Raw genomic sequence first — 12880 nt, forward strand, 5'->3', positions numbered from 1 at the left:
TTTGATAAAGCATACAATTGAGCAGACTCTCTTCTGCCTCTGATGCAGCAGTCTTGCCCTCAGATCATCAATTTCATTCTCCAGCAACTGCACACTTACAGACAAGGTGCAGAGTAGAGGAGGCCTCATCTCTCTGCATTTCATCTTGGCTTGGGTTCCCCCTCTTCTGCCTCACTTTCAGCCATGGCAGTGAGCCTTAAAGGCACTGCACCTGACTAGTCCAGGTTCTTCATTTGATTGTGAGAGCTGAAGATCGTTAAGGTGATTAAAAGTGTTGTTTGGAGGAAAGTTACATGCTGCAGATGTTAGGTTAGTAGGGGAGGGGATGAATTCAGAATGGGCAATGGAAAACGAGAAGGTGGTGTAAGAAATTACTGGAAGGTTGGAGGCTACCCATTTAGACTATGAGGTGTTGCTCCTGCAACCTGAGAGTGTCCTCATAGTGGCAGTAGAGGAGGCTGTGGATTGACATGTTGGAATGGGAATGGGGACTGGAATGAAAATAGTTGGTTTTTTTCAAGAAAAACTGCTTGTTGTGGACAGAGTGAAGGTACTCAACATTTTTTGCATATTTGCTCATCTTTTGCTTATTTATTGTTTGTCTTTGTTTATGTATAGCTTTTCATAAATTCTATTGTATTTTTATTCCCTGTAAATGCTTGCAAGAAAATGAATCTCAAGGTAACTGATAATAAATTTATTTTGAACATTGAATCTTATTAAGTCATTTGTAAAAATGGGATAGATGTATTCAAAGGAAATCAGATATTGACAGGAGAGAAAGAATTGAAACATTGTTTTACTTAAGTGAGGGGCTGTTGGAATGGATATATCATTGGTTATGTTTTGTGGAAAATGTCTAAATATATTTGTATGGGAGTGATCTTCATCAATTCATTGATTTGTTTGTGGACTTTATTGTTCCTGGCAGTCTTGGGTAAGTTTTGTATTTTACTCTGCTTCCTGAATCAGGAGCATGACCTGTTTTCAAGCAATTATTAATGCTTCCTTAAGTAGACAACCTATCAAGTACATTCACATCATCACCTCCTACCAACCATGTGACTTAGTTTTTGCTGCTACTCCTCTGTGCCCCAAGAGATTAAAGAAAAATGTAGCAAGTATTAAATGAACAACTCAATAAATATGAGTAAGACAGGTAAATTAATAGCTGGGAAGAACTTTGTAGGAGAAAGTAGATTATACGCAAGCATATTAGGAAACTAGGCTTTGTGTAATATTGTAACATGGCAAATTTTCAAATTTGTCTGATGTTACTGAACTAGATGGATTAAAGTTAATTGTTTCGTTGTTTCTTTTAATTTGAATATTGACTATACAATTCAAAAAAAGAGTTGTGTGCCCAAAATGCCTCACTTTCTCGATGGATTAATTAGCCACTTATTTCTTCTGGGACATAGCTGTGCATCGGATATTTTCCTTTGCGTTTCCAAACATAAGTCTAGTAAAAGATGCAACTGAACACTCATTTAGAAAAGTTCATTCTTTATGATACCATGTTAAACTACAATAAATACAGGTCAATCAAGTACTTTGAACAAGGCATAATCTGCATTAATGCACCGAAGGCATGCATTGGTAGAAATAGAAAAATAATTTTGATTTATTCACAAATTTGACGATTATTTATTACAGAGCATTTATCGTGGGTCAATGGCAGGAGATCTGAAAACTGTAGATTATGATAGTTGTGATGAGGAGGAAGAGGAGGATGAAGCAGAAGTACAAGAGATTTCTGATACCAGGTATGTTCATACAACGCCATTCATAAAACAGTTAAATGGAATTTTCTAGAAAATTTATTTTTATTTATCACATGCACAATGTTACACCACAGTGTGAAGAAAGGTGGAATTGGTGGCATGTTTGGAATGTTGAAGGGTCTTGTTGGATCTAAAAGCCTTACCCCAGAACTGATGGCTCCTGTACTTGACAAGATGAAGGATCACCTAATTGGTAAGTAATAGGCATGTCCTCTTTTACACTAAACTATGACTCCAAATCATTTTAAGTTTTTTATGTAATTGCACAAGTAATGTGAGATTAAAAGCCGAAGAGGCATTCCTTAACTTGTATTCTTCTCTTCCTTTCTCTCCTGCAGCTAAGAATGTTGCTGCAGATATTGCTCTTCAGCTATGTGAATCAGTGGCAAAAAAATTGGAGGGAAAAATCATGGGAACTTTTAGCAGTAAGTTCTACTTGTGCTGTAATCTAGAATGTCTGCTCATTTGATACCATCTTAGTTTAACATGGCAACGTAAGGAATTATCTTTTCTAACTGAGAGTTAAATTTGCATCTTTCATTCCACTTCTGTTTGTCCATTTTTGTGAATCTTGTTCCAAGTACAGAGAGCCTGATTTGACTTTTCATGTTGGAGGAGAATGTTGTAGAAGTTATTATTTAGGCCCAAGTTACCACTTGCCTTGCAGATTTATATTTGAATGAAAAGGGGATTAAATTTATTGATCTAAAGTCAGGCTTCTAACTTTTCTGTATAGCTTGGCTTCTGACTAACACTTGTTGCTGTATTGGCCATCAAGGTGGATGATGTACTGTATGTATTATGTAGCCTATGTGCAAAGACTGATTAGGGGAAGGATTGGAAAAAGTAAGAGGTGCCACTCTAATGACTGTTACATATGATTAACCCTTGGATGTGTTTAGGTGATGACATTAGTGTTGAGACTGAGTGGAGAAGCCTGAATCATTCTTTCAATTAACCATTTGAGAAAAATTGAAGGTGATTTATAAGTGTATTATTCTTTGGTTATCCATGGCAGTAAAACAGACATCAAGAAATGTTGGAGTATCCACCACAGAAACTGGTTTGAATTTGCTTTATTCATGCATCAGGCTGGTCTAATTACTGGCTCAAGTATCTGCAAGGACTCCCTGCTTCTGACTTTCAGCAATAAGTGAAGCCCTCTCTTTCAGAGCACAGCCAGAATTCCTCAGACAGTATTGTAAAATCCAATGACAGATGCAGTGTTGGGATAAAATTCTATAAATTCACTTAGAGGTGTATAATTGTCACTTGCATGACTGGGAACAGGTGTAATTTTTAGGACTGCATTTAAAAAAACCCTTAATGTTGGTGGAACCTTTGCACCTGGTATTTATGGGATGTGGATAACTAACCTTCCACTTTAAATTTGCTCCCTGCTGTTGTATGATAAATGTACATTAAATTACAGCCAGTGGCCATTTTGTTAGGTACAGGTGTGGAACTACTGCTGTAGCCCAACCACTTCAAGGTTCGATGTGTTTTGTGTTCAGAGATGCCCTTCTGCACACCACTGTTGTAATGTGGTTATTTGAGTTACTGTCACCTTCCTGTTGACTTGAACCAGTCTGGCCATTCTCCTCTGACTGCTCTCATTAACAAGGTGTTTTCACCCACAGAATTGCTGCTCACTGGATTTTTTTTTTGGTCTTTTTTTTTTTGCACCATTCTCTATAAACTCTAGAGACTCACAAACAAGAGAAAATCTGCAGATGCTGGAAATTTGAGCAACACACACTAACTCAACAGGCCAGGCTGAGCAGTCACCCAATCAATGTTGGGTCTCATTGATATACATGAGACCACACTGGGAGAACCGAGCACAGTATATGATCCAAACAGATTCACAAGTGAAGTGTTGTCTCACCCGGAAGGACTATTTGGGGTCCTGAATGGTAGTGAATGAGGAGGTGCAGGGACAGGTAGAGCACTTGTTCTGCTTGTAAGAATAAGTGCCAGGAGGGAGATCAGTGGGGAGGGACAGATGGACTGTGTTTGGTGCTCCCGGTGTGGCGTCCTATATATCGATGAGACCTGACGTAGTTTGGGAGACCACTTCACCAAGCATCTATACTCCGTCCACCAGAACAAGCAAGATCTCCCAGTTGCCATTCATTTTAAATCCACTTCCCATTGCCATTCCAATTATGTTCATTCATGGCCTCCTGCACTGTTATGATCAGGCCACATTTGGGTTGGAGGAACAACACCTTGTATTCTGTTCGGGTAGCCTCCAACCTGATGGCATGAAAATTGATTTCTCAAACTTAAAGTAGTACCTCTCCACCCACCCCCCCCCCCCCCCACCATTTCTCATCCACATTTTCCCCCTCTCATGTTATCTCCTTGCCTGCCCACCGCCTCCCTCTGGTGCTCCTTGCCTCCCGCCCCCCTCTCTTTTTTTCTTTCCTCTATGGCCTTCTGTCTTTTTCACCAACTTCCTAGCTCTTTGCTTCATCCCTCCCTCTCCAAGTTTCACCTGTCACCTAGTGTTTTTTCTCCCCCCCCCCCCCCAAAGATCTTACAAATCCGCTCCTCAGCCTTTTTTCTCCAGTCCTGCTGAAGCGTTTTGGCCCGAAAGTCAACTGTAATTTCCCCCCCCCCCCCCCATAGATGCTGCCTGGCCTGCTGAAACTCTATAGAGATTGTTGTGCATGACTATCCCAGCAGTTACTCAAACCACCCTATCTGGCACCAGCAATCATTCCACAGTCAAAGTCACTTGGATGACATTTCTTTCCCATTCTAATGTTTGATCTGAACAACAACTGAATCTCTTGACTATGTCTGCTTGTTTTTATGCATTGAGTTGCTGACACATGATGGCTGATTAAATGTTTGCATTAATGAGCAGGTGTACCTAATAAAGTGGCCACTTAGTGTATATTTGAGCTCTGATCAAAATGAGAAATGACAGGCAAGTTTTCAGGAACCATCTTGCATTGTTTTTGATAAGTTGCAAACCCATCCCTTCTCTGAAGTCCATGATATGTTAAAATTTAGACTGATGTTAAGCTAGGTCCAATATGCAAACCTAGTGGTCTACTCAGCAAAGCCACAAGAATTTAATGAGGTTCTCAATATAGGGACGTTTGCATTGGAAGAAGACATTATTTTGGTTTGCTTATCAAACTAGTAAATTTGGAGAATTTTGCCAGGTCAGTATTTGTTGTCTCAAAGCATAAAGGAGGTGAGGGTTTACTGTAAACTTGTAGACCAGATGTTCTGTGCCATATTTGATATCTTGGTATTTAGAACATAGAACAGTACAGACCCTTTGGCCCACAATGTTTTGCCGACCTTTTACCCTACTACAAAATTGATCCAACTCCTTTCTCTCATATAGCCCTCCATTTTTCTATCATCCATCTACCTATCTAAGAGTCTCTTAAAATATCCCTGTATCTGCCTCTACCACCACCATTCTGTGTGTGTGTGTATATTTAAAATAACTATCTCTGACGTCTTCACCACCCCCCCCCCCATACTTTCCTCCAATCACGTTAAATTTGTACCCCCTTCCATTTCCCCCTGGAAAAAAAATTCGGGCTGTCCACTCTTTCGTCTTCTATACATCTGTCAAATCACCTCTAATCCTCCTTTGTTCCCAACAAAAAAGCCCAAGTTTACTCAACCTTTCCTCATAAGACATATTCTCTAATTCAGGCAGCATTCAGGTAAATTTCCTCTGCATCCCCTCTAGAGCTTCCATATCCTTCCTATAAAGTGGTGACAGGAACTGAACACAATACTCCAAGTGTGGTCTAACCAGAGTTTTATAGATCTGCAACGTTATCTTATGGTTCTTGAACTTAATCCCCTAATTTATGAAGGTCAATACACTCTGCACACTATACACCTTCTTAACCACTTTATCAACTTGCACAGCAATATTGAGGGATCTATGGATGTGGACCCCAAGATCCTTCTGTTCCTTCACACTGCTAAGAATCCTGCCATTAACTTCATACTCTGCCTTCAAGTTCAACCTTTCAAAGTGTATCACTTCCCACTTTTTCTGGATTGAACTGTATCTGCCACTTCTCAGCCCATCTCTGCCTACACTACCAATAGCACCATCAACTCTTTACTTATAAACTTACCAACACACCCTTACATGTCCTTATCCATTATATCAGAAATCCTTCCTGAACACACCTAACAAATTTTGCTGTATCTAAACCTTTTGCACTAAGGAGCTATCAATCAATATGAGGGAAGTTGAGGTCACCCATGACAATACCGTAATCTTTTTTTTGCACATTTATTTTCTCCTGATCTGCTCCTCAGTGTTCTAATTGCTGGGGGGGGGGGGGGGGGCTTTAGAATATTCAACAGAGTGATTGTTTCTTTCCACCTTCACAGTTTTGCTTTCACCCATCTAAGTTATTTATCAGGAGTGCTGCATAACAAGGCCCTCTGGATTGGCAAGGATCCCTCCCATCTGTCCCAACAATATCTTTGACCCCCTACCATCAGGCAGAAGATACTAAAGTGTTAGGACATGGACTGTTAGGATAGGAAACAGCTTCTTTCCCCAGGCCATGAGACTACTGAACTCCTTGCCGCCGCCACCAAGGTCTCATCATGTATGAAACACCAGTAACATTATACTGTTCACTTTTTAAATTTGTGTTGTAAATGTACCATATGCTAAATGTCAATCTTGAATATATTTTATTATTTGTTATTTATTTGTGGTAATATTACTTTACGTATGTGTGTGAATTATATGTACCAAGTTATGCACCTTGTCCAGAGGAACATTGTTTTGTTTGGCTGTATACATGCATTTAGTTGAATGACAATAAATTTGAACTTGAATAATCGCTCATTAGATGATCCGTCCCTTTCTGAAGCATTTGTTCAATCGACCAATAACTTTGATAATGCATTGAAAACGATGATAAATTTCATCAATGATGCCTGTCTTCACTGAGAAATGGTTCTTGAGATGTTTGAATTAATCCTGTTCTCCTAGGTCTTCCTATAAACTTTTGTTGTCAGAGTGCAGTATCATACAGCAGGGTCAGGTTAGTAGAGGACCTTTTGTTTGTGCAAAGGATGAGTGTAAGGCCCATAATGTTTTAGGTTTCAATGGGTGGGGGGGGGGGGGAGGAGAAAAGGTGACTGGCTTAATGTTTGGCTAGTGAATTCATAAAAATGCAAGTGTCTGAATAGTGCAGCCTGACCAAACCTCAGTAGTTCTTGAGTATACTTGCTGCAAGTTGGACAATTTCAAATTAATTATGAAATTTGGATCCTTTCAAAGGGGAGTTTTGTTGGTGAGGTACATTATTGCAATAAAAATGATTGGGAGATAAACAAGTGTTGAGACAGTGATACAACCTTATTGCCTACCCAATACCATTCTAAAGTAAAAATGGAGATACATTTCAGTGGGAAGCTCTATTTGAGAAGAGTGCTTCAAAATCCTTCCTAGCTGAAGCCAAAGCTTGTGTTGACCTGGCCTGTAAATGGATAGAATCCTTACTGCACGTTTTTATTCATTGAGATACAGAGTGGAATCGGCCCTTCTGTCCCTTCAAGCCAGCAATTCCTGATTTAGCCCTAGCCTAATCACGTGACAATTTACAAAGACCAATTAACCTACCAGCCTTAGCATCTTTGGACTGTGGGAGGAAATCAGAGCACTTGAGGAAACCCACACGGTCACGGGGAGAACATTCAAATTCCTTGCAGGCAGCGGTGAGAATTGAACCCGGGGCACTGTTACTCTGAAGCATTGTGCTAACTACTAAGCTACCATGCTACCTCTTACGGAACAGTTCTTTGGCTGTTGGAAGGATGTGGTTGAGGGAGCACCGTGGTGATGACATTTCTCAAGACAAAGATCAGGGTGACCCCACTGCAGTTGCCAGAGTCGGATTTGACTTCTTTCTTGAAGATGGTGTGAGGATGGCGTCTGAGGTCCCCTGGTATTTTCCTTTCCCAGATGTGGATGAGATAGACAATGGATTGGCAAGTGAAACACTTCACTGATGAATTTTAGAACTTCAAGGGGGTAACTTCTGCTCTCTAGACTTTTCAATTGTGATGTACCCTTTCCTCTACTTGTTGGGATCAAGCATACTAGCTGATATCATGTATCATTTCTGCTGTAGGTGTGTATGTGGTGTTATTAACTGTTGGGTATGATACCAGTGCAGTACAATACCTCTGCATTGGGTGACGCTTTCAAAGAGAATAAATCCTGAAAAAAGTACGGCTGGAATGCATGACATCTACAGCAATTGTAGACTTTAAGAAAAGATTGGGGGGGGGGGGATTTGGATGGGTGGAGCAGGAAATCAGACAGACCTTCTGCTCCTCACTTCTCTCCTTCCACCAACAATAACAGGAATGTTGCTCAGCAACATTTCTCTGGACTTGAGTAAACTGGCAACAAGGTTACTTGTACAACTGGTACTCCTCGCTTCAGAATAAAAGTTTGGAGAAATCTTATGACACAAGTAATTCTGCAGATGCCATAAATCTTGAGCAACACACACAAAATGCTGGGGAACTCAGCAAGTCAAGCAGAATCTATGGAGGGCAATAAACAATCCAGTGTCTGTCTACACTTGATCAGGAGCTTAAGCAGATTTTGTATGTCACCAAAGACTCTCAAATTTCTGCAGCTGTACCGTGGAGAGCCTTCTGACTGGTTGTATCACCACCTGGTGTGGAGGCTTCAATGCAGTGGTTTACAGATTCATCCAGCTCCATCGTGAGCACTAGCCTCACTAACCTCAAGGGCATGTTCAAAAGGCTGTGCCTCAAGAAGGTGGTATCCATTATCAAGGACCCTTACCATCCCAGGCATGTCCTCTTCTCATTACTACCAGTGGGGAGGAGGTATAGAAGTCTGAAAATGCATATTCAATCTTTTAGGAACAGCTTCTTCCCATCTGCCATTAGATTTCTGAATGGTCTGTCAACACTACCTCACTATTTTGCTCTCTTGCACTACTTAATTTTATAATTAGAAATTTTTTATATCTTGCATTGTACTGCTGTCGCAAAATAACAAATTTCACAACATATTTCAATGATAATAAATCTAATTCTGAAACAGTTGGTGTTTCAGCCTGAGAACCTTCATCAGGATTGGAGAAAAGGGGACAGAAGCCTAAACAAGGTGGTGGAGGGAGTGGGAGAAGTACAAGCTGGCAGCTGATATGTGAGAGCAGATGAGGGGAAGGTACTGTCAGAAGCCGGGAGGTAATAAGTGGAAGAATGAATCTGAGGATAAGTTTTTAACTTGTTTAAGTACTTTTTATTGATGGGGAACTTCCTGCTAACTCAGCTTGGTTTCTGTGCCCTCCAACAGCGGTGACCTCAACAGTGAAGCAGGCCTTGCAAGATTCCCTGGTCCAGATTCTGCAGCCCAAGAGACGTGTTGATATCCTGCGAGATGTTTTAGAAGCTCAAAAACAAAGGCGTCCATTTGTCATTGCTTTTTGTGGAGTAAATGGAGTTGGAAAATCTACCAACCTCGCCAAGGTAAGGCATTGATAAAATCAACTGAAGTGCAAATACTATGTTTTTACTTCAGTCCTGAATATCCTCACCATTTTATCCAAACCAAACAGCAGCTAAAACTACTGGAACCTGTTAGCCTTTGGCCAGGTGGATCCGCAGCTTTTTGCTCTGTGACACCAGTATACTATACTGTTCAACACTGGATTTCATTTCCCTTGATCAAAAGAAAACTTGCCTTTCTGCCATAAATAAAAATCCCTAACTAATGTGATCCAAGATTTATTACCCTGTATCCTTAGACAGTGTGACTGCTGGTTTTAAAAAGCCCATTCAAAGGAGATGTCTTATCTTCATTCAGCTTGTCAAAGCTGTGTCAGAATTTTGTACGTTTCTATGAGATCTCCTTGTTCTTCTCAGATCTAGTCAATAGAAGCCTAATCAATCCAATTTCTCTTCCTTGTTGTCAGAAGAACCCATTTGGTGACTCTTTGTTCTCTCTCTCCCCCCCCCCCCCCCAAAACAAGTACAACCGTTCATAGATAAGGAAGCCAAGGGAATCTTGGAGGCATTTGATAAAATTGGCTAAAGTTAGCATTTTTTTCCTTGCTTGATAAATCTATTGGAATCCTTTGAGGAAATGACAGGCAAGATAGACAAAGGAGAATTAGTGGATGTTGTTCACTTGTATTTTCAGGAGGCCTTTGACAAGGTGCCACACATGAGACTATTAATGCATATGAAACTGCACATCACACACAACCTCTCATGGTCCTAGAACACAACCTACACTGTCAGGAAAGCTCACCAATGCCTCGCCTCTACTTTCTGAGGAGGCTGAAGAGAGCTGGACTTTGTGCACATCCATACACACTTTCATTCTGCAGATGCGCAGTAGAAAGCATCCTAACAAGCTGCATCACTGCTTAGTACAGAAATTGGATTGCGGCAGACAGGCTCTACAACAGGTAGTAAAAATGGCCCAATGTATCACTGGCTCCAGCCTACTCGCCATCAAGGACTTGTATATGGAAAGATGGTGAGAGGGCCAGTAACGTGAAGGATCCCATGCTCGTGGATGGTTTGTCCCACTCCCATCAGGCAGGAGGGCACGTAGCATCCATGCCACGATCACCAGACTGGTATTCCACAGGGGTTTGTGTTGGGACTGCTTCTTTTCACATTATATGCCAATAATTTGGATGACAGAAATTAATGGCTTTGTGGTCATGTTTGTGGACAATACGAAAATAGGGGTAGGGGCAGGTAGTGTTGAGGAAGCAGGGAGTCTCCAATAAGACTTGATCAGATTGGGAGAATGGATAACGAAGTGGCAGATGGAACGTAGCGTAGGAAAGTGTATGGTTGTGCACTTTGGTAGAAGGTATAAAGGTGTAGACTATTTTTCTAAATGAGCAAATTCAGAAATCAGAAGTGCAAAGAGACTTGGGAGCCCTTGTGCAGGATTCCCCCAGGGTTAACTTGGAAGTGGCAAGGAAGGCTTATAGAACGTTAGCATTCATTTTAAGAGGACTAGAATTTAAGAGCAAGGATGTAGTACTGAGGCTTTAAAAGGCATTGGTCACACTGCGCTTGGAATATTGTAAGCAGCTCCATGCCCCATATCTAAGAAAGGTTCTGCTGTCATTGGAGAAGGTCCAGAGGACATTCTCAAGAATGATTTTGGGGAATAAAAGGGTTAATGTATGAGGAGAATTTGATGACTCTGGACTTGTACTTGGCTAGATTTTAGAAGAATATGGTGATGGGGGGGATCTTATTGAAACCTATTGAAAGGATAGAATGGATGTGGAGAGGGTGTTTCCTGTAGTGGGGGAAGTCTAGAACTAAAGGACATACTTCAGAATGGAAAGTTGTCCCTTTAGTACAGAGATGAGGAATTTTTTTTTTAGCCAGAGGATGGTGTATCTGTGGAGACCACGTCATTGGGTATTTTTAAAGTAAAGATTGATATATTCTTGATTAGTAAGGACATTAAAGGTTATGGGAAGAAGACAGGAAAATGGATTGAGAAGGATAATAAATCAGCCATGATGGAATGTGGATCAGACTCTATGGGCCTTGTGACTAATTCTGCTGCTATATCTTATGGTCAAAGCTGCACATTTGCCCACTAGGGGTGGTCTCAACAAGGCCCTGTATAATTGTAGTAAAGCATCTTCGTTCTTTTACCCAAAACTTCTTACAGTAATTGGCAACATACTCTTAGCTTTCTTAAGCACCTGCTACACCAGTATGCTTGTGTTTAGTGACTAGCGACAAGGGCAGTCAGATCACTTTGTACGTCCAATTATCAACATTTAACTAATGCTCCATGTTTCTGTGTTTTCTACCAAACTGCATTTAACCATATGATACTGCATCTCCCGCATGTTGGACAAACTGTCATTCACCTTGAAGCTTCTTTGTGTCCCCTGCACATCTTACAATCTCCCCAGTTTTGTATTGTTAACAAATTTAGACATTGTATTCAGATCCTTGATCCAAATATTATATTGTATCTAAGCACTGATTCTTGGAGGAGATGAGTAGTTAACCACCTGTCACCACAATAAGGGCCAATTCCTACCTTTTCTTATCTGTCAAGCAGTTTTTAATCAATTCCAATATATTATTTCTTGTGTACTATAATTTTGTGGACTAACATGTGGGACATTATCAAAGGTCTTTAGGAAATTCAAATCGTTAACATCCACTGGCTTCCCACATTTCTGCTAGTTACATCTTCAGAATAAAAGATTGGTTTCTCAAATGCACATTGGATCTCTCTGATCCTGTGGATGTTTTCATGATATCCTATTATCATATCTTTCACAATAGACTAGCGTTTTCCCTCCTGCTGATAGGCTAATCAACCTCCAGTTCCTTGTTTTTTTTTCCTTCTCTATCCTTTGCCTTCTTCTCTACTGCCTGGGGGAAGCAAAAGTGCAAACTAGATGAACAGCACCTCATATTCCACCTGGGCAGTCTCCAACCCAATGACGTAAACATTGAATTCTCCAATTTCAGGTAAACTGCACACTTTTTCCCATTCCTTTCTTCTGATGTACCGAGTTCTTCCCAATCCCAACCCAGCACACGCCCAGTCCGATTTTTTCCCTCCTTTCCATTTGCCCATCACCCACACACACCTACCACCGGGTTGTAGTGTTCCCATCTGTCAAACCAACTTATTTGATTCCATGCCCCCCCCTTCCTTTCTGATTGGATTCTATCATCACCAGCTCTTTGTTGCCTCCATCTAGTCTCTCAGTATTTGCACACCTCCATCTGCCTATCACCCTGGCTCATCTTGCTTGCCAGTGCTTGCTCCATCCCTTCCCCTCATTTTTCATTTCAGATGAAGGGTCCCCACCCAAAATATTGACTGCCCAAATACCTCCACAGAAGCTACCTGATAACTGACTCCTCCATTTTCTTGTCTGTTCCTGATTCTAGCATCTTCAGTGTCTTGCACCTCTGTGTTTCCCCTCTCCTTTGGGTTGAATTGCAACCTTCCAATCTGCGGGAACCATTTCACAACCTTTAAACTTTTCCCTTAAGTCCTTTTAAAACGCCTTCCTCTTGCCTTA

General features: G+C 40.9%; 1 protein-coding gene across 2 annotated transcripts in view; it reads left to right on the plus strand.

Moving 5' to 3' along the window:
* The window catches only part of srpra (SRP receptor subunit alpha), a 55684-nt gene that overhangs the window by 31799 nt on the left and 11005 nt on the right, over window positions 1-12880 (plus strand). For both annotated transcript variants that reach the window (XM_059957220.1, XM_059957221.1), the window contains exons 7-10: window positions 1657-1766; window positions 1859-1977; window positions 2123-2209; window positions 9139-9311. In XM_059957220.1, coding sequence (XP_059813203.1) covers window positions 1657-1766; window positions 1859-1977; window positions 2123-2209; window positions 9139-9311 — 489 coding nt within the window. The remainder of the gene's footprint in view (window positions 1-1656; window positions 1767-1858; window positions 1978-2122; window positions 2210-9138; window positions 9312-12880) is intronic.

This window comes from Hypanus sabinus, chromosome X2 (assembly GCF_030144855.1).
Source record: "Hypanus sabinus isolate sHypSab1 chromosome X2, sHypSab1.hap1, whole genome shotgun sequence".
NCBI lineage: Eukaryota > Metazoa > Chordata > Chondrichthyes > Myliobatiformes > Dasyatidae > Hypanus > Hypanus sabinus.